Source organism: Microcaecilia unicolor, chromosome 1 (genome assembly GCF_901765095.1).
Source record: "Microcaecilia unicolor chromosome 1, aMicUni1.1, whole genome shotgun sequence".
NCBI lineage: Eukaryota > Metazoa > Chordata > Amphibia > Gymnophiona > Siphonopidae > Microcaecilia > Microcaecilia unicolor.
The window spans coordinates 117,939,009-117,965,891 of record NC_044031.1 but is presented as its reverse complement, the minus strand read 5'-3'; the positions used below and the strand labels follow the sequence as shown (position 1 = coordinate 117,965,891).

Genomic DNA, 26,883 nt, shown 5'->3' with positions numbered 1-26,883 from the left:
CAGCATGGAAGAAAGGAACATGCACAGCAGAATGAGAAACCAAGCTAAAAAGATAGTCACCTGGCCCACTTAATGAAGTATGGCAAGTGGTTGAGCAGATTAAATGTATAGAAGGAGTATCGAGTGATCTCAGTTACAGTCCAGACGACCAGGAAAAGAATAACGCTCTCCTCATTCTGGATCTGCAGAAAGAATCGATATGGCCTTCAGCAGCAATTTGTAATGCCCAATCACCCTCTGCTGGAAAAGCTTTGCATTAGCAAACAGTCTATTTTAAATGTGAATGGTTTTGAGATGTGTACATTTGAGTTGCAATGCACATATTTTCAGTACCCCACTTTTCCCCTGTTCTATCCCTAGTATTTCTTTTTGATTACATAAATAGAAAGTTTTTTTTGTTTTACTTTGTTTTAATTTTACTGCAGTCTGTGAGGACCAGTTAATTTGCACATCAGATGTAAAACAGCAAACATGCCTGCTGCTAGCCTTATTATCATCATGAAACTACCAGAACTAAATATTTATGAGGGTAAATGAGCTGTTTGAAAATTGCCCACTCTCTCTGAAGTTAAAAATGCATGCTAATGTTCTTTCAGTTAGTGTGACTGTTGGGATCTATTGTTTTATTTTCACTTTCCCTGCTCTTTGCCACCTAGGAGGTGATTGCTTAGTCTGCCTGATGGGACAAACCAGCTAGGGAGAAATTTTAGAGTCAGTGGGGGAGGAGCAGAGAGGGAGTCCCTGTGCAATTAACACCAAATCCACCAGCTATTGCTTCTCTGCTCAACTCAGATTGGCTTTCAGCTTTCTCTTCTCCTTATAAACTGCACAGTAATCTGGAAGACATGACTCCAAATATTCTAGCCCACCAACAAATGCATGTTTTACTAAAGGTAGGTCCATATTTGAAACACTTGACGATTCAGAGAATGTTTCTTTTTTGGTGCCCATGGTCAACTGTAATTTAAAGCAATCAAAATTATTTTTTAAAAATCCTTATGTAAGGAGATCTGCTGGTTCTTCTTACCGCTAATGTGCCTTTAACATCTGTGGGTACTGGTAATAACCATCTGGAGAAGAGGGTAGAAGTGATTTATGAGTATATAGTAGGTGATTCCCCATTGAACAGACCTGTGTGTACAGTCCCCTGACTGATAAGTAAGTAAGGGAATACATGGAATTAGTTATACCAAATAGGGGGCAGATGTATCAAGCTGCAGCTCTATCGCAAAACACTGCCCCCCCCCCCCCAAAAAAAAAGACATACAATAATCAATGAGCATGTAAATTACTGCCGTGTTAAAATTGATGCAGTAATGGGCAACTCATTCATAAATGTCACCTTTCCCGACAGTGCCTGAATGGTGACTGGCTCAGACACTGACAAGTAAAGTGAAATTTAACAAGAACAAAACATTTTGCCTGTCCCATTCTGATCCCCTGAACAACATCTAGTGGTACCCCATTCCCTCCCACCCCCTGCCATGCTATAAAAAACGTTTCTCAAGGCATCCCCTCCTTCCTAAACTGTTTCCTGTTGTCTACTGGCAACCTGCATTCCCACCACCCAGAATTAAAAAAAATAAAAATAAAGGTTCATGGTGTATAGTGGCACGTAACCCCCCTACACACACACACACACACTACACACACACACACACTACACACACACACTACACACACACACACACACACACAAACAACCTGGTACCTGTAAATGAGGCAAAAGCGATGCTCACTCGCTCTTGCTTCAGGCTCAGTCATTTTCAAAATTGCAGGTCCCTACCCTGTCCAGTTCAGTGTTGGATGCACTGAGTGCGGCCAGGTCTGCCATGCATCCCAGAATGCACCAGGCAAGGCAAGACTCCACTATTTTCAAAATGACAGTGCCTGAGGCAACAGCAAATGGGCATTGCTCATGCTCCATCAAGAGGTACCAGGTTGAGGGTGGGGGCCACTAGAAACCAGGGAAACAGTTTGGGTGGGAGGGGGCTGCTCATGTTGGGGGTGTTGCCACAAGAAATGTTGTTTATATCGCAGCAGGATGGTGGGAGGCAATGAATCCGGTGATTTTTTGGGGGGATGGGAGGGTTCTAGAGTGGGGCAGAGGGGAAGGAGATGAGGTTGATGCTGACCACAGGAGATTTATGCCAGACTCAGACCTGGCGTTAAGTTTCTGGCATTGAGCGCCCATGGTAGACATCAGCGCACAGCTCTGTATGCTGTAGGGTAGCTGATCTGCTATTTAGCATGCATTGTAATATGCTGATGTCTATCATGGGAGCAAAGAAGCCCTTTTAGCACACAGCGAGCATTAATGAGTAGGTAAACTGCTAGTTAAGGGTGCACTGTAGCCTGTGGCAGCTTTCTGCATGGGCCCGTAAGTAGGGAGGCTGGAAAGGAGTGGGGGGAGGAGTTGCTGGACACCCTTCTCTGAGTTCCAAGCACTTCCTTTTCATCCTGAGTATGAAATGAGAAGGGAAAAAAAGACGTAATCTATCATCAGAGAGAAAGTCTGTGGCATGGACTCTGAACAATTTTGTAACCACAGTCATGATATGAAATCTTAATGAAGTACACAAAATCAATTCAATTCAATTCAACTTAGGTCTTATATACCACTAATATCCCCTGTTCAGGGTTCAATGCGGTTTACAACATTAGTGGAACAACAGATACATATTTATAGGTCAGGGCCGCCGAGAGATTGGGCTGGGCCCGGGGCCCTGCCCCCAAGGTCGTCGTCGTTGCCGCCCCCCCGGGCCGCCGCTCCACAGTCCCCACCCGCCCCCCTCCGTTCACCACCCAGCCTGGCCCTCTGCATTAAAATCATCACAGCGCCTCACCTGTCACCTCCATGATTGAAAGCGAAGCAGCGGCAGATCGGATTTGCCTCCCTTTGGGCCTTCCCTCCCTGTGTCCCGCCCTCGTCTGATGTAACTTCCGTGAGGACGGGACACAGGAAGGGAAGGTCCGAAGGGAGGTGAATCCGATCTGCCGCTGCTGTGCTTTCAGTCACAGAGGTGACAGGTGAGGCGCTGTGATGATTTCAATGCAGGGGGCCCGGCCAGGTGGCGGACGGAGGGGGGCAGGTGGGGACTGCGACACGGCGACCTCGGGGGCAGAAGCGGGGCCAAGGGCAGGTGAGATCGGGGACTATGGCGCCGGGCCCCCCTTGGAGGCCCAGGCCCAGGGAATTTTGTCCCCCCTGCCCCCCCTCTCGGTGGCCCTGTTATAGGTAGGGCATTGGATGAATACATTCTTATTGGATAGACATAATGTTATAAAGCATTATACGATATGATTATAGTCTGTGTTAAATTAGATATTTCCAAAGTTAGTTAGGGGATCGATGATCGGTGAGTATTATATTGCAGTCTGGGAAGAAGAAGGTTTTTAGTTTCTTCTGGCTGCTAAACCAAAATATACACTAGTTTTAAGAACTTAGGGGTTGTTTTACTAAAGGGCATTAAGCAGCACAGAAACAGGCTATCACATGACCATGTTAAGGGGTTTTACAGGGTTTGTCTGTTTCTGTGTGTTCAACCACACATTACTGAATTTTTCAAAATTTTCCTGTTGGGGGTGTGACAAGAGTGGAGAATCGGCGTGGAAACATTAGCCAGTTAACGCATTATACTTGCAACAGGCTAACTGGCTAATACAGAGTTAATGTGGGACCACTCACCGCCTCCTAAATAGAAGGTTCAAAATACTTCTGTGCTAACCTGGAGCAGGTACTGCGCATGCTAATCTGAATGTTGACACATGACCTGCAATAAAAAATACTGGTAATGTCCCTTCTTGAAGTAGTATTAGTTTTGGGCTTGTTGTGCATTAAACTTCTGCATTATAGTATGATAGCCCTGCCCCCCCACCCCACCCCCCAAAGGTGGAAGGATTTTCTGGGATCACTAAGACCACAGAGGTTGGGATTGCCAGCATGGTGGATGGACCTGGGAGGGTCCAGCCCTAGTAGGCAGGGCCAGGAGATAATAAAAGAGGTTCATTTTGTGCATACGTGTTTTTTGTTTGTCCACTCCCACTGAGACCCAAGTTCCAAGGGGGAAGTCTTGGAACTGCAGAGGAGAAATTTGCAGTGTGCAGTGAATGAGGCCCCTGCCACGGCAGAGGGTGCCTGCAGTTTGGTTTCCCAAAATATGAAATCTTAAGGGAGGGAGTTGCCAGGAGAAAAGAGCACCCCAGGTGGGAGAAGTGGGAGAAGAGGATCCACATTTCTAGTGGGACTTTTGCTGGTGCGCAAAGAGATCCTGATCTGGGATGGGACACGAGAGCTGTAGAGGATTATGATGATACCAATTTAAGACTGTTGCGTGCCCTGGGAATATAGGAAATTATGTTTGAAGCTGTTCTATGTAACTTCACTCAACTTTTTCTATAAAAGAACTAGCAAGATCTGTAACCTCTTAAACACAATGGAGTACAAAAAAATCATAGGGGAAAAAGCCTCAGAACCCTTCCTCCACTTCTTATTTGTAGAAGAGCATATAGTAATAATATATCGGGTACATTTACTTCATCAGCATAAAAAACCCCTTGAGAATTTAATTGTTAAAACTCCAATGAAATCAGATTTCCTGAATAGAGATTTACTCATGGAGAAATCTAGACACACCGAAGTTGACAATAAGATGATATGTATTTTAGCATACACTCTTGGAACTGAAAAAATATCAAAAATTTTGAAGAAACACTGGAGTTTGTTATATTTACCAGCGTTTGAAAGAACAAGTTTACGTACCGCTTATAGTAGAACTTCCAACTTGAAAAAACTTTTGAGTCTCTCTGATATTGATAAAACTATTTTTGAATGAAGACAAATAAAAAGGAACACATTTTAGATGCAAGGGCTGCATGATGTGTGAGATACAGATTCAAGTCAGTGAACAGTTTGAGCATCCAAGTTCACATAAGAAATATTTCTTGAATATTAATACTACCTGTATTTCCGACCATGTTGTATATTTAATCATTTGCCCTTGCTAAAAATTTTATGTGGGCCAAACAACACACTTGATGCAAGTACGGCTGATAGAACACAAGAGTTGTCTTAAACATCAAAGGATAGAGGCACCTATTGTTGAACATTGTTTGACAGCTGGTCATGAGTTCTTTTCATTACACTGTTGTGTTATTGAATAAGAAAGGATTGGAATAGCCAATTGGAAACAGCGTCTGTTACAGTGTGAGCTTTTTTGGATATACACGCTGCAAACAGAAGAACCATGGGGCTTAAATGCCAGCATTGATTGGAAGGTTGCTTTTAAGGAATATTAAAGTTGGAAGCAATAGACACGTGTACTGCGTTATTAGAATAAGTGGGGTTCTGAATCGGATGCAGATTTTAGCTTCTTTAGAATGTTTACAATGAGTATGATGTCGACAGAAGCAAATTTATAGCACGATTATCTGATATACATACCATCAATAGAACCATTAATAAGTTTTAAGTCAAAATTAATTAGAAGGTAGTTTGAATAAAAATTTACATAAAAAAGATACAAGTTATGTATTAAAATTTGACAGCTGCAAGATAAGTAACTTCTGGGTATGATATCACTTTTGGAGCGTCTGTAGAAAGTTTTCGAGCATGATGCCGACTGAAGCATTTTTATAGCTTGATTACCTCATATGCATACCATTAATAGAACTATTAAGAGGTTTTAAGTTAATATAAATTAGAAGGTAGTTTTAGAAAAATGTACAAAAAAGATATAAATTATGTATTAGAATTTGACAGCTGTGAGATACATAACTTCCAGGTATGATGTCATTTCTGGAGAGTTTAAAAAGAAGGTATTCTACAGCCATGTTTTTGGGATCCAGTGACGCTGTGAGCAAGCAACGCAGTCTTAAGCTAGCAATTACCTTTTTGTATTAAGAAAGTTTTATACGTTTTCTATGGAAGTTGTATTGATTTTTTTCACCTTGATTAGTTTACTGTTTTTTTTATTTTAGAGTTCGCAATATACATGTTATATGCACTTTGAAACAGCCTTATTGATGTAACTTTGGCCATAGTCGTTGTGTGCTGCATTGGGAGATGAATTGCATGAATGTTCAAGTTAAGTCACATTTGAACTTTATTTATAATGTCACTTGCATTTGGATCCAGAAAAACTGATGTCATTGGAGTTTTAACAATTAAATTCTCAAGGGGCTTTTTATGCCGATGAAGTAAATGTACCCGAGATATTCCTACCAAATGCTCTTCTACAAATAAGAAGTGGAGGAAGGGTTCTGAAGCTTTTTCCCTATGAGATTTTTGTACTCCATTGTATTTAAGAGGTTTACAAATCTTGCTAGTTCTTTCATAGAAATAGTTGAGTGAAGTTATATATATTTGGTCTCTTTCTTCCTCTTTTGAGAGAATTAATTTGAAGTTGTTCCATGACCATCAAATACCCTGAACTGTACACAATGAGTTACGGTTTTCCATGAACTTTTTTTCCAAGTTATTTTTCAATAAGAGTGTTAAAAGTTCACCCTGAAGACTCCTGGTCATTTGTGTGAGACTGAACTGTGACCCATCCTAGAGGAAAACTACCTTTTGGCCTACCAGGATTTGGCCCGGCCCCAGCCTGCGCCCACCTCGACAAAGGTAGAATATCAGTTTTGCCTGTCTTGATTCCTGGTGTCCACTGCTGCTGAGGAGTCTAGCTGGAGAGACTGGAGTGAGCAGTGGGACCTGGGTTACATTAGTATGTAAAAGCAAAACTTCATGCATTTTAGTAGAAGGGCCCCTAAGTTCAAATCAAGCAAGTTTTTCTCATCAGCTAGTGAACGTTTTGATGGCAGTGTCCCTTCTGAAAGTAGTTTACAGTATAAGTCGTACTCCTGGGCAAATTAAACCAGACACTGAACATACGTGTGTGTGTGTGTATGCTTGTATGTATGTGTGTCCCACAGCAGTCTCATCGCTTGCCAATGTACAGAGCTGAGGATCTGCCTTGGAGGATATGCCCTCCAGCTCTCAGGACAGCAAGGGTCCCAGGAGCTACCCATGCATGCACCCAAGCATAAGAGAGAAAAAGTTTAACAATCTTCCACCAGTGCTTATATAGATACCTGTTTTATGCTTTGGGTGATAAACCACACCATAAAGATTCTTGAGCTCACTTGGACTCCAGTCACAAGCATCGAGGTGTGCACTATTCCTTAAAAATAAACAGGTTACAAATCTGTACCATTTAACAAACAATTGCTAGGTCAAGATCTGACTGTGCCAGTAATTCATTTTCAAGTTCACTTTTGGTTTGTCCATCAGAAGGTGTCACAACTTACTAAGACTCCAGAATCAAGTAGGCTAAAATAAGAGTAACACTAAGAATAGTAAGATATACTATGATGGTTATTTTAGAAGATTTATTCTTGTTTTGGACATCTGAAAAGTGGGATTTAGACGTCCACATGGAATGAAAGTCCAAATCCCAATTTTATAAAGCAAGGATATGGACGTCTAAAACTGCAGTATATTGAAATGGCAAGGGTACATGGTCTGAGTGTGTTTTGGGCAGGAATAGAGAGGGGCCAAAATATGATTTTAGGAGAGGAACAGACATCAGTGTCCAAAAAGATGGGCATTGTTATTTAGACCTATTTTATTAACGTCCAGAATATAGAAAGGTGCTCTGAGTAGTTGTCTATTGGGGGGATTAGGGCAAGTCACCTCCTTAATCCCCCAGTGGTGACTGTCATCCTCCCTCCCCTGAATGTGAAACTGGCAAGGGATACCAGACTCCTGACAGCTTTAAGAATATGGTATTAAAATCTTTTTAAAATTAACTTCATAATGGACCTCTATGCTGATCCGAGGAACCGCCTAATGGTTAGTGCAGTGAATTGAACACCAAGGGACTAGATTCAAATCCCATTTCAGCTTTTTTCAGCTAAGGACAGAAAACAGCTACTCTTCCTGGATGTATAAGAAATTTGTAAGCCTGAACACTATTGAAGTGCTGTACATTCAGGTACAATGGGTATTTTTGTGTCCTTGGAAGGCTACAAACAGCTGAAGTGGGATTTGAACCTGGGCCCCATGGCTCTCAACCCACTACCCTAACTATTAGGCTACCCTGCTGCTTTGCATAGATGTCTATGTGACCATTTTATAACATAGATGTCCATGTCCTTTGTTTTGCCCCATTCATAATCTGGACTTTCTCAGTTTGTAAATAGACGTTTATGCTGCACCTCACCAGCACATGGATGTTCATTTTTCATGTATTTTACAACAAGCTGATCCTGTTCTAAAATACATGAGAAGTGGACATCCATATGTGATGTACAGACAGACATCCATATTCTGAGTTGGTTGTTCTTTCTCTAAAATTATGCTCTATATCTTTTCAACATTTTGTGCACTATCTTCATTAGAAGTAGAATGAAGTATAAGCTTTTAACTACTCTAATAATCTTTGAACTGAATGAGATATGATCAATATGATGTTGGTCTCATCCTGATATTTAAAAAAATTGCAAATATAAACCAGAAATCACTACCATGGCATAGTGCACATTTCTACAGTAGGAGGCAAGCACTGTTTCACCAAGAAGGAAAAAAAACACTGCTATCTTCTTACAAATGAAATGGAGGGGTTCTCCAGACCCACATACATCCCTCTCACCCAACCAGTAAGTGCAGATGTGTATAGAGTCTCAGGGAATTCATTACAAAATACAAAATAAGTACCTGAATATATGTAAACCGCTTTAAATGTAGTTGCAAAAACCTCAGAAAGGCGGTATATCAAGTCCCATTTCCCATTACTCAAGAAGAGGAATTTGTTTGGTTCTGGGGAAAGATTCCCCAAGGCTTGGACACATTCCTCTCACCTGTGAAAATAAGAAATTAAATTGTCCCAGGTCTGGTCAAACCCATTCTTTAACCAACAAGCCATGAAAAAGGAAACCAATATGGTTCTCCAAGCAAGTGGCTGAGAAAATAAAGGCTAAAGAGTTGGCGTTCCTAAAATACAGAAAAACTCAAGAAGAGGAACACGGAGAGGGAATACCAGATGAAACTGAAAGAAGCCAAGCGAGAGATACGTCTGGCAAAAGCGCAAGCGGAAGACCAAATGGTTAGAAATGTAAGGAGGGATGACAAAAATGTCTTCAGGTATATTAGTGAAAGGAGGAAGACTAAAAAGGGAATTGTGAGACTGAAAGATGCTGCAAACCACTAAGTAGATAATGATGAAGAAAAAGCAAATTTGCTAAATAGATACTTTTGTTCTGTTTTCAGGACCATGATTGACTGGCAAAAGTACATATGAGAATGGAGTGGATATAGCACCGTTCACGGAAGAGAGTGTATATGAACAACTTGAAAATCTAAAGGTGGACAAAGCCATGGGACCGGACGGGATCCACCCCAGGATATTGAGGGAGCTCAGAGAGGTTCTGGCGGGTCCTCTTAAAGATTTGTTTAATAAATCCTTGGAGACGGGACAGGTTCCGTGGGATTGGAGAACAGTGGATGTGGTCCCTCTTCACAAAAGTGGTGATAGGGAAGAAGCTGGAAACTACAGGCCGGTAAGCCTCACTTCGATTATTGGAAAAGTAATGGAAGCGATGCTGAAGGAAAGGATAGTGAATTTCCTGGAAGTCAATAAGTTGCAAGATCCGAGACAACATGGTTTTACCAAAGGTAAATCGTGCTAAACAAATCTCATTGAATTCTTTGACTGGGTGACCGGAGAAATGAATCATGGACGTGCTATAGACGTAATCTACTTAGATTTCAGCAAAGCTTTTGACACGGTTCCCCACAAGAGACTCTTGAATAAACTTGAAAGGCTGAAGATAGAACCCGATGTGGTGAAGTGGATTAGGAACTGGTTGACGGACAGACGCCAGATGGTGGTGGTTAATGGAATTCGCTCGGATGAGGGAAAGGTGAGTAGAGGAGTGCCTCAGGGATCGGTGCTGGGGCCGATTCTATTCAATATATTTGTGAGTGACATTGACAAAGGGTTAAAAGGTAAAGTTTGCATTTTTGCAGATGATACTAAGATTTTGTCATGCCGATGAGGGTGATCCGGAGTAGTGAGCCCTTGGGCTGCTGCCAGAGACCGGCAACAGCAGGAGAACCACCCAAAACTGGAAGCGAGGCCAATCACCAACAGGCTGGTACCAAGCACAAGTCTCGAACAGGTTTGGCTGGACAGAACTCTGAAGCGGACTTGGCCTGGCTGGACTGGAACCAAATGCTGGGACAGACTTGGCTTGGCTGGACTGGAACCAAATGCTGGAACAGACTTGGCTTAGCTAGACTGGAACAAAATGCTGGAACAAACATGGCTGGGCCAGACTGGAACCAAATGCTGGAACACTTGGCTGGACTGGAACAAAATGATGGAACAGATTTGGTTGGACCGGACTGGAACCAAATGCTGGAACAGACTTGGCTGGCCGGACTGGAACCAAATGCAGGAGCAGACTTGGCTTGGCTAGACTGGAACCAGATGCTGGAACGAACTTGGCTTGGCTGGACTAGAGCAGGAATCAGGATATTCACACAAGGCAGACACAGGGTAGGGCAGAAGCTAAGGACAAACAGGGAGCTACAACCAGGAAGGGAACTAAGCTGATGTCACGTAGGTGAATGTTTCCTTGTCTGTGCTCACCTCATCCTCTGGTGGCTGCTATGAACTGCCACCCGTTCCAGACTTTAGCACAGTCCGGTCCGGATCTTCCGGGCTGCCAGACTTGCTTCTCTTGTTTGTGCCTGAACAGCACCCGCAGCTGCCTTGTGATTCCTGCAGCTTGAACTTCAGCAGCCGAGGGGCTTTAGTAATCACCTAGAAACTTCTGTGTTTGCCTTTGCATCGTCTAAGGTCCCTCGTTTGTTGGTGCTTTGTTGCACTTCTGCCTAGTCTGGTTTCTTGTATGGTTCCTTGTCTGTTTCTAGTTAGTTTGTGTGTAGTATAGCTTAGGTTTCTTGCTTGTTTCCTAGTCTTGTTTCTTGTTTGTATTTCTGTGTCTAGTTCTTGGTTGTCTGTGTCTCTTGCTTAGTGGCTGCTCTGCAGCTTTCAGTCCTGTCTCTTGTCTGTCAGTATTTGTACCCTGTGTCAGTGGTTGCTTGGCAGCTTTCATTTCCTGTCCTTTAGCTTGTCCATTTTCCTGCCTTGTGTAGTATTGACTGTCTGTGAGTCCTAGCCCAGTTTCCTGCCTTGCTGCCCATGTATATTTCTTTCCCCTCTGACCCTCAGTCCCTGTTCAGCCTAGTGGGTATCCAGTTCCTGCCCTGTCCGGTAAGTCCTGCCAGCTGCCTGCACCCAGGGGCTCAACTCCTGAGGAACGGCAGTCAAGTGCAGGTGAAGTCTAGCTGTTCCTGTCAGAGTTCTGCCTTGTCTCTGATGTGGAGTGGTTTGCCTGCCACTGCTGCTCCACAGCAGTGGCCCAAGGGCTCACGAACCTAGTTTCTGCCTTGAAAACCTGACAGAATGCAAAGGCTATGAGCTCGGCAATATCATCCTACCAGCTGGGTTTCCAGCCTAAGACCTTTTCCTTTGTTGGCAATCTAGGTTCCAGTCCTGGTTTAGCTCCTAATTCCAGTTCGGATCCCAGTTCCAACCCAATTTTCGCTTTGGATCCGTTTATGACGCTCCATGACTACCGTGTTAAACTTTTGTCTGATCCATCTCTGGAGAATACTCCTGAAGCTGCAGCAGAGAGAAAGCGTGTCTTGTTGCTTGGGGTCTTTGAAAGGAGAAACAGGGGTGATATGATATAGACGTTCAAATATTTGAAAGGTATTAATCCGCAAACAAACCTTTTCCATAGATGGGAAGGTGGTAGAACTAGAGGACATGAAATGAGATTGAAGGGGGGCAGACTCAAGAAAAATGTCAGGAAGTATTTTTTCACGGAGAGAGTGGTGGATACTTGGAATGCCCTCCCGCGGGAGGTGGTGGAGATGAAAACGGTAACAGAATTCAAAAATGCGTGGGATAAACATAAAGGAATGGATCCTCAGAAGCTTAGCAGAGATTGGGTGGCAGAGCCGGTGGTAGTAGGCGGGGCTAGTGGTTGGGAGGCGGGGCTAGTGCTGGGCAGACTTCTACGGTCTATGCCCTGAAAATGGCAGATACAAATCAAGGTCAGGTATACACATAAAGTAGCACATATGAGTTTATCTTGTTGGGCAGACTGGATGGACCGTACAGGTCTTTCTCTGCCGTCATCTACTATGTTACTATGTATTGTGCATCCACAAAGATATGAACAATCCATGGATCAGTCCCCAAGATCCAAATTCATTTGGATCAGTCCAGTCACCCAGTACACTAGACTGTAGATTCAAAGACGGAATTTTGTAGATCATTAATTATAGATTGGCTCTGGGGTTGTGCATTCCTCAGTGTCTATTTGGTTTGTTAGTGTGCCTTAAAAAATGTAGGGAGTCAATATTCAACCACTCACAGCTACAGGCTGAGTTAACCCCAGATATTGAAAGCTGGATCACGTTCAGCCTCCAGCATTTATTACAGACCCTTGATATACTGTACCAAGGGGGTAATTTAGTAAGCCGCGATAGCGTTTTTAGCTCGCAGTAGAAATCAGCTGGCGGTAAATGCCGACATGCCCATGGACATCTCAGTGTTTATCAATGGCTGATTTCTATAGCAAGCTAAAAAGGCTACCATGGCTTAGTAGAAGACCCCCCAAGGCCCACACATAGGCATCTAGGCAAGTGCAACAATCCGGAATTTAACCAGGCACCAGCTGATATTGAGACCGGTGCCCAGTTAACTTGGTGGATAAAGCTAGGATAGCCTTTCAGCTGAATATCACAGCTAACTGTTAAGTGCTGATTCTGCCCATGCTCCACACCTGATTGCTCCTAACCTAGCTGTGTTTTGGCTGTCAGAGCAGATATTCAGCAGCACTAACCAGTTAAGTGCTGCTGAATATCTAGGCAGGGCCAGCTCAGCCGGGTTTAGCAGGGCAGGAGTTACACCCTTTTGAATATCAACCCCATGATTTACACTACATTGATTTAACGTGCATTAAACTTTAAATTAGCACATATTAAGTTAATTGGGGATAGTGATTAAGGTATATTATAGCCATAATGATTGTTATTTGCCCATTAACTTGTGGTAAAGGACAATAATGTGTTTATATTACTAATTTAAGGTACCATGGGATACAGAATAATGAGATGCAAACTCCTAACTTCTATTCACTTGTTCAGTACCCATGTCTGTTTTATCATTCCCACCTTAATTATTTCCTTTTTCCCATATTTGTCCTGTTTGTCTGTCCTGATTACAAGTTCAAGTGCACAGTGCTGCGTACATCGAGTAGCACTATTGAAACAAGTAGTAGTAGTAGTGGTAGTAGTAGTAAATTCATTTAAAACACTCATTATTATGTAAATTAAAGCCTGTCAGATATCATCCCAGCCATTTGTAAAGCATCCAGCAGGCAAATTCTAGAGCTGCCCTCTCCCAGCACATATCCCATGAAGAGCCACACACACACAAACACACACATCAAATCCCCCTACTGATGCCTTCTAATATCTGATTTCCCTCCCCCCCAGGACAGCTTGATCCCTAGTGGTGGTACCGCAAGACTACCACTAGGAGTTACCAGTGCCATTTTGAACACAGCGCTGGCAGAAGCAGGAGCGTCTTGAGATCTGAGACCGTTCCTGTCCCAACCCCATTAGATGCCTGAGATTACTAAATTAGGTTTGAGGGGGCCTATGTGAAGGGAGACTGTATGTTGGAAGGCAGTATGGCCACAAAGGAGAGCATAAGGGGGACTGGGGAATTGTGTGCGTTAGAAAGAATTGGGGGTGGGGGAGCTCCAGCCTCCCGCAAAAGTGTCCCTGAAGCATCATGCCTTGATATTGTTCCCAAGGCACTATGAATAACGCAGCTGGGTTGTCACTTCCATGGGAAATTTTAAGGTTATCATGACAGCCCAATTTTTACTGTACCTTAATAACTACCCTCCTTAATGCACATCAGAACATTTACCCTGAAAATTGGGGAAAATGGTTAAACAGAAAACAAAAACAAAAAATGTTGCCTTGTCCAATTCCCTAATTAGCCCATTTCTCATTCCACAGCAAGTTGAAAAAGAATAGTAGATGTAAATATACTTTTCATTATGATACCTAATCAAAATAATAGAGAGAATGTGGTCAAGCCCCAAAGAGAGGGGAAAGAAAATTCAGTGTAGGAATGGCCTCTATTAGGGGCCCTTTTACTAAGCCACATAGGCGCCTATGTACGTCCAACGCAGGTCAATTTTGAGTTACCACTAGGCTACTGCGTGGCCCTTGCAGTAATTTCATTTTTGACACGCGTCTGCTAGGCGCACTAGAAAATATTTTTATTTTCTGGCATGCGGGCGGTAATCGTCATTCTACACACGTAGACCATTACTGCCCAGTTACCGCATGAAACCTTACCGCTAGGCCAATGGCTGGCGGTAAGGTCTCAGACCCAAAATGTACAGACGGCAATTTTCATTTTGCTGCACATCCATTTTTGGAAAAAATGTAAAAAAGGCATATTTTACAGGTGAGCTGAAAAATGATTCTGCATGCACCCGAAAACAAGCATCTACACTACCGCAACCCATTTTTCAGCACGCCTTTGTAAAAGGGCCCCTTAATTTGGAAGGGATGTAATATAATAGTAATGCCTGATTATAACAGAGGGAATGGGGAATGGGCATGAGGAAGTAAACTAACACATATAAAATCATGTGCAATAAATCCTTCTTTTTTCATAATTAGAATCAGAAAATGAAATATCTACTCACCAATTAAACAGTGGACCAACTGAAATAACAACAAAAAAACAAACAAAAACAAAACTAAGTGATTAGAAATCAAATTTACAACATACAACACTCAGTCTGCTATCAAATGGGAAAATGGTTTATGGATAAGAGAAAAACACTTCCAATTTATTTCCAAAATAGGTTTTTCTTACAGTTTTTATTAATCTGTGATGCAATTAGCTAGCTCACTTACCTCAAGCAAAGCAAATGTTTGGAAATATTTAAGAGTCTTCTGAATGCTTTTGTATAAACCCTTATGTGATCCTTTTTGCATGTAAAACTGAATCATGGCAATCGCCAAAACCAGCCATCTGAGAAAAGAAACCAAAACAACTCTGAAGAAGCACACAGAATGGCCAGGATACTTAATACAACTCCTGACTGAGCAAATTTGTAATCTATATTCTCATAAGAATGAAGAACTACCAAGCCATCTGCTTTTCTAACCCCCAGCATGCAAGGCTGAAATGATGATGGCATGCACATTTAACAATAAACAAATTAATGCATTTAACAATAAACAATTAATAATAATAACAACAACTGAATATTAGCATAGCCTAACATATAACTAGCAATCTTAGGGGAATTTAGTTCACATATTTCTCCTACTCCATTAGCAACTTAATTAATAGATCACCAACAATAAGATGCAGGCAGCAGTCCAGCAGCGAGACAGGAGCTATCCAGTCTTTTTTTTTTTTACTGAGTGTCACATATTTGATTATCTCCCAGTTGGTGAGAAGTCATCTGTGCGTACTTGGTGCAAAGAGCTCCTAGCATCAGGGAATGCAGCCAGTCTCTGGATGTGTTACATTTTTTCCAGTCAGTATTGGGTAATTGAAATCAACATACTTAAAAAAAAGACAATATTCTGCATAGTGTACTTAGAGCTAGTAGATGTTGAGACTTTATGATTATTCCTCTCACACCCTGATGCAGTTTCAGTGAAACGAGTGGCCCTTGTTGGGTTTCTGAGGGTCTTCATTTTCCTTTCACCAGCATTTATTTGAGGTTGCATATAAGTGGAAGTCTTTCTGCATAATCTCAATTGTGAATATATTAATTCATAAGCTGTTGATGAGAAGAAGTGAACTTTATCGACCTAGTGCTGTTATTACTGGTTTTGGATATATTGTATGGACATTATTTTGGAATGGGTTTTTTTTTAATGCCATTGGCTTTTTTCGCTATTTACCTCAGGCTTAACTGAACAATGACTGGTTTACTGTAGCCCCTAGATTGGGAATCATTTCCCTGAAAAATACTGTGAATTTATATATTCCTATTATAGATATCTACCAGATCTAAGAATACTAAACAGAATATTGTTTTTTTTTAAATGTAAGTGTATTGGATACAATATTACTCTGGAGCCCTTTGTCTCAGTGATAAATGAAATCATCCATTATTGTTGCTGTCCAGTTTGTTAACTTTCCTAATTTCTGTTCACATTTCTACATCTGTCTGTTCATTCTGGCCTGATGGCCTGTAGTATACTCCTATCGCTATCCTTTTTACCTTTATACTTGGAATTTCTATCTATAAGGATTCCAAAGTATATATTAGGGTTCATTTGCAAAAGAGAAGTGTCCAAAAAGTGCATAAATCTGCATTTGGACGTTTTTCTCACAAACAAATGCCCAAATTGGTATTTTCAAAACCAAATATGAAGTCCATCAGAAGTGTGTTCAAATCACAAGGGGGCATGTCAGGGTTGTGTTAAGGGTGGGATCTGGGTATTCCTAACACTTGGACGTTTTTCTGCCATGATGGAACAAAACAAAAACACCCAGGGCTATAAATTGGACATTTTGGTCTAGAACTCTTTTATTAATGAATAAGTCACATAAAAGTGCCCTAAATGACCACATGACCACTGGAGAGAATCAGGAATGACCTCCCCTTACTCACCAAGTGGTCACTAACCCCCTCTCACCCCCCCCCCAACCAAAAAAAAAATGTGATCTAAAATATTACTTACCAGATTCTATGCCAACCTCAGATGTTATACTCAGGTCCATTAGAGCAGCATGCAGGTCCCTGGAGTTGACTAGTGGTGGGTGCGGTGCACTGCAGACAGATGGACCTAGACCCATACCTCCCCCTACCTATTATTCTTGTGGAAACTGTGAGTCCACCAAACTCACCAGAAACCCACTGTACCCACATATAGGTGTCCCCTTCTCCCATAAGGTCTATTGTAGTAGTGTATAGTTAGGGGTACTGGGTTTTAGGTGGGTTTGGGGGGGGGGGTTCAGCAGACAAGACAAGGGAGCAATAGTGAGATGTGTATCTGGGAGCATTTATTTGAAGTCCACTGCAGTGGCCCCTAGGGTGCCCCTTTGCTCTCCTGAGATGTCTGTGTGGCCAGTCTACTAAGAATGCTGGCTCCTCCTACATCCCAATGGCTTGATTTTGTGTGCTTTTCACTTGGATTTTTTTTTTTTTTTTGGAAAATGGACCAAAACGATAAACGCATAGAGCACAACAGCATCTAGCAAATAGCCATTTTTCTGTTTTGAAAATAGCTATATTCCCCACTTGAGTTTTGGGCGTTTTTAGCAAAACGTCCCAAGTTGGCCTTAGACCTTGTGGCCCCTCCTTGTGTCCTGCAACATTTTTTGGCTATTTAATTCAAGGCCTTCTTTAACATATAGCACTATCCCTCCACAAATTTGATCTCCCTTATCTCTGCAATATAATCTGTACCCTGGTATGACAGTGTCCCATTGGTTATCTTCCTTCCTCCAGGTTTCAGAGATGCTTATTATATCTATCTTTTAATTTAGTGCAATTTTTTAGGCTTCTAACATTTGCATACAGGCATTTCAAACAATGTTTTTTGTTCCTATTAACAAATTGCTTAGCAGTTGACTGATAATTTGCAATCTTTCGTATATCTTTTTATAAAATAGTCATGGATTTCATCTAGGACCTTTACCTCTTTAGCATGCTCTAATGTTACATTTTTCCAGTCAGTATTGGGTAATTGAAATCAACATGCTTAAAAAAGACAATATACTCTGCCTATACACTTATCCCTCCTTTTATCTAGGGTACTCGCTCCCCTGCCCCCTCAAGTCACCCAGCGATTCTCCTCGCTCCCCTGATTACCTCCATCAAAGCGGCCGCGTCATTGAAAGCCCTGCCCGTCTCCAGCCTTCCCTTCGAGTTCGTTCCCTCATAGTCCTGCCCTCTGGCTGGCTTCCGTAACGTTCCATTCATAACATCTCCTCATGTCAGCCAGCCTCCAGCGTTCCCTTCCGTCTCACTGTTCCGCCCTCTGACATCATTACGTTTTGACGCAAGGGCGGGGCAGTGAGGGGGAATGGAACGCTGGAGGCTAGCTGACGTCAGGAGATGGTTACGAACGCAGGTAGACACATTGGAATGTTGCAGGAGCAAATTATTATATAGGTAGAATTGGCCCTAGTACTGATCCCTAAGGCAATCCACTACTCACCTTTTTTTGCCTCAGAGAAGATTAAATTTACTACCACTCTTTGTAGTCTATTGGTCAACCAGTTTCTAATCCAGTTCACAACTTTGGGTCTTGATCACTCAGTCAAAGATACAGCAACTGATAGTTTCTTTTGTTCTGACCAATATGGAAGCTGTGTGGGGGGGGGGGGGAGGGGGTCAGCTTCACTCTTTTGATGTCATGCCGGCTCCTGTCTTATTAAACCTCCTTAGCTGAGACCAGGTTTCCAATTTCTCCTCTTACAACTTTCTCATCTCTCCTATTCCCCCCTCCCAATCTCACACTCTTTCACCAGCCCTTCCCTACTCTCCGATCCCTGTCCCATCATCTTTTATCTCCATGTCATAAGTCAAGTCCTATCTCTCAGTCCTCACATACCATCTCTGTGCTCTTAAGTCTGCAGTGTCTCCTCCATCTACAAGTTTCTGCTCTCTCAAGTCCCTGCTCAATCTGCCTGTCTTTGCTGTCCTTTGAACCAATCCCTAAGTCTCTTTTTAATCACCTCATTCCTCAGAGAAGATGGACCAGATGGTATTTTTTTCACAATCATTTACTATGTTACAAAGACTAATAGATACTTTTACTGTCACAAGCACTCAGGAAGACAAACTGGATTTTTTCAGAATTCTATTGATTTATAAATAAGGATAAATAAAGTGTCTGGATATTTTTCAGAGTTTGGCTTTTTATATTTTTTCCAGTCCTTCCCCTTCCAGTACTGAGTGTAGGATCCAACCAATGGGAAAACGTATAGTCAGAGGAAGTAGGGACTGATCTCTACATGGGCCGTTGAAAACAGCCAGTGAAACCAGTGAGTGTTTTAGGGGGTGGGGGCATTAAAAAGGAGTAAAGAAAACGTAAGAGGAATATGGGAAGTGTGAGGGAATTGCTGCTGGTTGAGGAAATGATGACAGTAAATGCAAAGACTTTATAAAATGGTGAACAGAGCTGGTTTGTACGGGGGGGGGGGGGGGGGGGAGGGGGGCAGAAAGCACCTACTGAATGAGCATATGACCAGCAGAAACAGCGCAACATCATAAGAGAGAGAGAAAGAGAGAGAGAGACTAAAAGTGTGTGTGTGTCTGAAAGTGACAGAGTGCATGCATGTGTGTACTTGAAGAGTTAGAGCAACGTTTTTCAACCGGTATGCTGCGGGAAGTCCAGAAATCTCCTCCAGATAATATGGCAAATCGTGCAAATTCTATAGTCTTCCTCCTCCCATCCCTGAGGTCTCTCTCCGAGTCCTCTCTGCCACATTTCTTCAAACTCTGCAGTTGCCAGCAAGTATTAGAACAAGCCTTCCTCTGGCCAGCCCTGGGGTCCTTTCTTATGACACAACTTCCTTTTGTCACGTGGGAGGGATACAGCAAAGAGAAAGCCTTGGGACGGCCAGAGCAAGGCTTGTTCTAATAGCTGCTGGCAATGCAAAATTTGAAGAATCAGAGCAGATAGGAGAGAGAGCCTTGAGGGGCAGGTGGAGGAAGGAAGGAAATTAGACCAAAGGGAGAGGGAAGGTAGGCTGCACATATAGGGAAGGGAAGGAAAGAGGGAAGACAGGCTGCACATATAGGGAAGGGAAGGAAAGAGGGAAGACAAGCTGCACATATAGGGAAGGGAAGAGAAGAGGGGAGACAGGCTGCACATACAGGGAAGAGAAGAGAAGAGGGGAGACATGCTGCACATATAGGGAAGGGAAAGAAAGAAAGAAAGAAAGAAAGAAAAAAAGAAAGAAAGAAAGAAAGAAAGAAAGAAAGAAAGAAAGAGGGAACACAGGCTGCACATATAGGGAAGAGAAGGAAAGAGGGGAGGCAGGCTGCATATATAGGGAATGGAAAGAAAGAGGGAAGACAGGCTGCAGACATATAGAAAGGAAGGGAGGAGGGAAGACAGGCTTCTTACATATAGAAAAGAAGGGAAGACAGGCTGTACATATATAGAAGGGAAGGGAAGAGGGGAGACAGGTTGAACATATAGGAAAGGGAAGAGAAGACGGGAGACAGAATGCACGTATTGGGAAAGGAAGGGAAGACAGGCTGCACATGAAGGGAAGGGAAGAGAAAAGGGAAGACAGGCTGCACATATATGTGCAATACCCCATGGAATGGGTATTATTAGAGTGATAGATTTTCCAGAGCATGGGGGTGGAGTGGTAAGATGTCGCTGGGTGGGAGGAGGCCCAGACCATGGGGAGTGGTTTTGAAATAGAATGAAGGAGAAAAGAGTTGTCCTTGTAGAGAATGACAAGGGGGGGGGGGGGGGGGGTGGGGAGTTACAAAAGGGATAAAGGCTGGAATTACGTCCATAAGGGGGTCATTGGTTGCCTGATGGTCCCCTGTCAAGAGAAACAGGGATATGCCCTCTACAAAATGTAGGTGAAAACCAACAGGAAGTAGAGGGTGACACAAGACTCTCAGGCCGGGAAAAATCCAATCCAGATCCTTTATTAGGCACCAAACAAGTAAATGACCCAACATGGGCCTGTGTTTTGGTGGAAAGACTGCCTTCCTCAGGGGTCACAAAACTCGATTAAACGTGATTGTCTGGAAAAGGTACCTATAAATGATGTGGGGCTGTGTAATACTGTCACAAAGCTGAAAGAACCAGAAAATGACAGCGTTGAAGTCCCACTGTGATGACAGCACATTCTCTTTGTACATTTCTTTTGGCAGAATTATAGAGCACCACATCATTCATAGGTACATTTTACAGACAAGTACATTTGATCAAGTTTTATGACCCTTGAGGCAAGCAGTCTTTCCGCTACAACACAGGCCCATGTTGGGTCATTTACTTGGTTGGTGCCTAATAAGGGATCCACAAAATGAGGATTGTGATCACAGGCTGCAAAGGAGTGTTGCGGCTCCTGAAAGTAGCAACTGGGTGCTTGTGTATGCTATGGGTGGGAAGAGGAGAGACAGGAGAGGAGAGGAGTGATAACAGAATTTGTGTTTACCTGGGGTTGGATCACAAAAGACTGTTGTTGCTGCCTTTGCAAAGTTGGAAAATAAAAGTTTGAGTTCTTGCATAGAGTGTGGATTACAGTGTGTCTTTGAGGATCAAGAGGTGAAAGTGAACTGATGCCCGAGAACGTAAGTGTCTACCAAACTCCCGGATTTCTATTCTGAACCCCTGACCCACTCCCAAGCTGGACTGCATGTGTACTGGAATTGATGAGTGAGGGGAGAGTGGCTCTGAATATGATTGATGTGCTTTGTGGCCCGGGACTAGAGCTAGCACATGGGTGACATCCAGGTTACATATGACAGGAAAGAGAAAAGGGGAGACAGGCTGCACATATATGGAAGGGAAGAGAGAGGGAAAACAATATAGATTTGAGAAGGAGGCTGAGAAATTTAAGAAAGCTGAACATGAAAGATTAGTACCAGACAGACATAGGGCAGGAGGTGAGAAAATAAATTGCAAATGGAAAGGAGGACCTGGAAACAGAATTTAGAGCTCAGACAGAGGAAAGCAGAGTCAAAGATTGGGAACAAGATGATTGGAATAATAAAATCACCACACTACAAAGGTAGGAAAATAATTTTATTTTCAGTTAAGTGATTGAATTATGTCACTTCTGAGAATTTACATCTGGCAGCTTTATTTTTCACTGTACAGGAGGACATGCATTTATTTCTATTTCTCCGGTGTTGAACGACATGCAGAGTCTGGATCATTGCTTTCAGTTTTTGTCTGCATGTTTTTGGTGGTTCTCTATTTTGTGTCAGATGAGAGTCATGTTTTACATCTGCAAATGAGGTGAAAGATTTTGCTGGCATGTAGTGTCTGTATAGGAATCTGTAATCACCCATCTTGTTCCAGTTTCCCAGTAGGTATATTGGTGCTCTAATGTATTTCAGTAAAATAATTAAATGAAATAACTGCTTCTGAAGGTTACAGGTATGGGTGAGAATGAAGGAGATTACTTGTGGGGATGGGTGAGAATGGAATGGATCTTAGCAGGGACGTGCGGGTATGGGTTAGATTTCAGTGGTGTGCCTTGACAATTTTTATGCCTTGTAAGTGTGCCACAAGATGAAAAAGGTTGAAAATCACTGAGTTAGAATGAATGCATGTGTATGAGTGTACAATGATGTTATAAGTTGTCTTCTATGCATCAAATAGCAGATATAGCTTTCATTGTATTTAGGCAATGTTTTCAATACAGCTTTTTGTTGTTGTTGTTGTTGTTTGCAGCGATGTCATCATAGAGGCAGGACCTAAACATTACTGGGAGCATTGGAACGCTGACATGCCTTTTTGGATATTTAAGGCGGCATCATTGTAACATGAGTAGCTCTACAGTAGAACACAAGCATTTCTGACATTTCCCCAGCCCTTGAAGCAGTGTGAATGAAACTCCGCACAGAGTTGGATTTAGGGGACTGCTTGATGTACTGTCCAAAGCATTTGAGACATTTGAGTTTCATTAGATAAGTCTCTTGCCATGTTCGTATTTGAGTGGTATCAGTATAAGTTTCTTGCCACGATTGTTCATTACAATTCCTGCCATACTGTATGAACACTTTCAGTCATAGAAGCCAACTTTTCAAAATTATTGGGGGTGCTACACCCAACAGAAATTACCCAACAGAAATTACCTTTTCCTGGACACATTCAAAGACTTTGTTTAATATTGGGGGTGCTCAATACTCACAGCTGGCTCCTGCGCATTCACTAGGTATACATGTGGTTTTAAGTGGCACTGATCATACAACAGTACCAGTGATTAAAAGTTTAATCTAGCCTATATTAACAGCTATGTATATGGCTTGGATTTGATTTGTAACAGTCTCTCTTTTTCATATCATATATTTTTATTTTCAGGTGTGCAGTGTTGTACAGGACTTGTGTAGTAAGGTAAAAAAAAGATAAACATCATCGCAAGGTAACAGATTATTACTCCTCAAAATCTTTCTGCCATTGGTTAGAATGCATACTGCTTTGAATATTAAGAATCAAATCACTATTGGAAGCAGTAAAAGACTGCTTGAAATTGCATTGTTTAAACATTTTTATTTATAGAAATGTATAATAAGCATTCAAGCAAAACATTTATACAGAAACTGAGCCCCCAAAATCACAATAATATTAACATTACATTGAAAATAATCCGAGTATACACTTAAAATAGACTACAAAATGTGGGATTTAAGAATCATAAAGGGAGAAAAAGAAATATATAAATATATCAAAAATAAGAAAGAAAACCATATCAAGTGGTCACTTACACACTCAAGTCTCTATATAGGGAGATGTTTTCAATTGGTAGTGATTTCAAGGATAGGTTCCAGCCCGACTAATATCCTCTTAGCAGCTAAAAAAAGCAGATAATTGAGAAGGAACCCCCCCCCCCCAACTTATTTCTGGGAATGATATCTCATTACATATTTACAAGGAAATTGAAGAAAAAATGAAGCCACCAGCTGTAACACCCCAGGCAGCAATTGCAAGAATTGCTTTCGTTTCCACTTCCTCAAGGATTTTCTAGATACATCGGTGGGGGGGGGGGGGGGGGGGGGGCACACCTTTAGATTAAGAAACAACTTTTGACGATTTTGAAAATATATTTTTAACATCCATTCTCTGATAGCAACTAATGCAAAAGTCACCAACAGAGTAGCAGGAGAGACTGAATCTAAATCTGAAGTTTCCAATATTTGAGATATGTTCTCAGATTCTACAGTTGCTCAGTTTGCAAACAAGACTGACTTGGAGAAGGAGCCCTTTTAACAGGTAAAGAATAAACTCATGTGCAGGGTAGCAATCAACTGGAATTCCCTATACTTCCATTGTATATTTTTGAAACATATCCCTCTGAAAGAGAATCAGTGAGCTACAATCTCAAGGTTTTCCACCTTATCAAGGTCTTTTATCAATGCTGCCTGAACTTGCCTAAAGGAATCACACTCCTTCTCCACTAATTCTATGATCTGACAACTTGCACAACTTATCCTGTGAATGTTTCTCAACTTTTTCTTGTATTGCTTTAATTTTCAGAGCCAAACCAGTAACAGGTGATACTAAGACTGTAACGAAGTCAGTAATTGCCTACCGTATCATCTCTATGGTGACAACCTTCCTGCAAAAACGGCTACCAGTACCTTACAAGGCGAAATTTAAAACCCTGTGTTTGATTTTCAAGGTCCTCAGACAAAATGGGCTAGAGTACTTAAAGAATAAGTTAGCTCTCTACACACCTTTGAGACCTCCAAGGTCCTCTCAAGGAGAATCACTATCTGTATTTGTTCAGGTTAATTATGAATCTATCCCCTTTCACCTTCATCCTAGGGCCCCTCATTCCAGAGCTTCCTTTCAAGTGAAAGAGACTCACCTCCTATGCATTTATGCTGCATAGGTATTAAATGTCTCTATCATATCTTCCCTCTCCTGCCTTTCTTCCAAAGTATACATATTGAGATCTTTTAAGTCTGTCCCCATATGCTTTATGACAAAGACCATTGATCAGTTTAGTAGCCATCCTCTGAATCGATGCCATCCTGTTTATATCTTTTTGAAGGTGTGGTCTCCAGAACTGTACACAATATTCTAAATAAGGTCTTACCAGAGTCTTATACAGGGACATTTCTCATACTGGCAATTCCTTTCCCAATGCACCCAAGAATCCTTCTAGTTTTCGCAGTTGCCTTTTCTACCTGTTTGGCCAACTTAAGATCATCACATATGATTACACCCAAGTCCCACTCCTCTTTTGTGCACAAAAGTTCTTCATCCCCTAAACTGTACCATTCCCTCGGGTTTTTGCAGCCCAAATGCATGATCCTGCATTTGTTAATATTAAATATAAGCTGCCAAATTCTAGATCATTCCTTTAGGTTCACTAAGTCCTCCCTTATGTTATTCACACCATCAGGGGTATCTACCCTATTACAGATTTTGGTATCATCTGAAAAGAAATAAACCCCAAAAGCCAAACCTGGTGCAGTCAAAATAATGAGTTCATAGTCACTAACCCATGAATGAGAATTCCATACACCAAGAACATAATTACCTTCACAGTTGACTACAACATATGCTTTACTAGCTTTCTGAATTTGTCATAGTGGGAACCCTTGACTGCCATGGCTTCCATGAGTGGGTTCTGGACTAATCTAGCAGGTCTCAAAAAAAGGAAATTTACAAGTAAGTCCAAAATTTCCCTTCCTTATCATCGATGTCAGATCAGTCCAGATGAGTGGGATGTACCCATGTTCAATCCAGACTGGGTAGGAGGAAGCCATGATAGCTCTCAGAACTCCTACACCGAAGGTTTGAATCTCCAGAATTGCATATCTACACTGGGGCACTTAGAAAAGGGGTACAATAGAGGCAAAAGGCATGATCCTACCGGTACTGTCTGGAAGCCAGAATCTGACTATGAAGACTCTTGTGCTTTGAGTGAGTTGGCTAGCCCTCCCTCTGGGACTTGCCAACTCTTGTTGGAGGTTGGCTTGGGGGGAAATGGATGGGGAAGACCAACCAGTGGCATACATTAGCCAGAAGATGTTCCCAAGAGAGAAGAACTATGCGGTAATTGAGAAGGGGGTTCTGGTGGTCAAGTTGGCCCTGGAAATATTCCAGTACTATCTGCTGGGCCAAAACTTCCTGCTGGTCACAGACCATCAAACCCTGCAGGAACCTTGTTGGTATTGTCCCTGGTGATCATCTCCTGGACTCCTCCCAGAATAGATGTGCATTACTAGAACACATCAATAGAAAAAGACCTATCTCAAAATTTAGAAGGACCTGGGCACTTACAAACATCTCAAAGGAGACTGACCACTGACTTTATCATCAGAAAACAGAAAGCCTGATTCATTCAGAATAAAATACCACCCTTAGAAAGGTGAGAGTATTTCCTTTAAAATTATCCAAGGACACCAAACTCTGTCACAAGACCTAAGAGATTCCACTCTGCAAGGCTTCAGAGGAAGAGAAGACTGAGCCCTCAGAACTAAATCCAGTCTCCAAATAGTAGTTTTACACATTTGACTCTCTGGAGAAGAGTATCCCATCTGCAAGAATAGCAAGGAAGCTTTTATACCTGTACCTCAAAGCCAGCCTCTGCCCTCTGTGAGAGCAACTTCACCCCAATCTCTTGTGCTGGAAGAAAGCTGAAGAATTACATCCCTCAAGGGGAACTGTGTCTCCCTAAAACTGAATTTCAAAAGCTTTGAAAAGACTCCTTTGCAGTCTTCTTTTGCATCACTAAAGGATTTATTACCTAACACTAGGTATCCTTGGAGTGTTGCCCTATTCTGCCAACAGCCAAGCATGTAAAAGAGACTGGATAGGATCATCCAGGAAGAAATCACCTAACTGGGGTAAAAAGACATAGCACCCCTCCTGATTTGCCCCTTCATAAAACAGATCAGGGCATATCCAGGCTCACGGCAGGGACATGTGCAGGAGACACAATATCAGTGCTGGTTCTATCCAGATATCCAGCCCCCGGGCTCCTGCTTTTCTTTCTTTGGCTGAAGAACCTTCTTGTCTCAGAGGTTCGCCAGGCCAATATGAGGTGCACTCACAGAACTGCCCCTCCTTAGCCACAGTTGCTTCTTTCAGTC

At 42.2% G+C, this 26,883-nt stretch overlaps 1 protein-coding gene across 2 annotated transcripts in view; it reads right to left on the bottom strand.

The window, feature by feature from the left end:
* Positions 1 to 26,883, bottom strand: part of HACD1 (3-hydroxyacyl-CoA dehydratase 1) — a 63,268-nt gene that overhangs the window by 25,249 nt on the left and 11,136 nt on the right. The window contains exons 2-5 of one of the 2 annotated variants that reach the window (XM_030189931.1): positions 15,023 to 15,140; positions 14,809 to 14,827; positions 7,090 to 7,172; positions 61 to 182 (exon numbers count right to left, since the gene is read on the bottom strand). In XM_030189931.1, the coding sequence (XP_030045791.1) occupies positions 61 to 182; positions 7,090 to 7,172; positions 14,809 to 14,827; positions 15,023 to 15,140 (342 nt within the window). Of the gene's footprint in view, positions 1 to 60; positions 183 to 7,089; positions 7,179 to 14,808; positions 14,828 to 15,022; positions 15,141 to 26,883 lie in introns of both variants that reach the window. The other variant, XM_030189930.1, reaches the window with a different exon arrangement.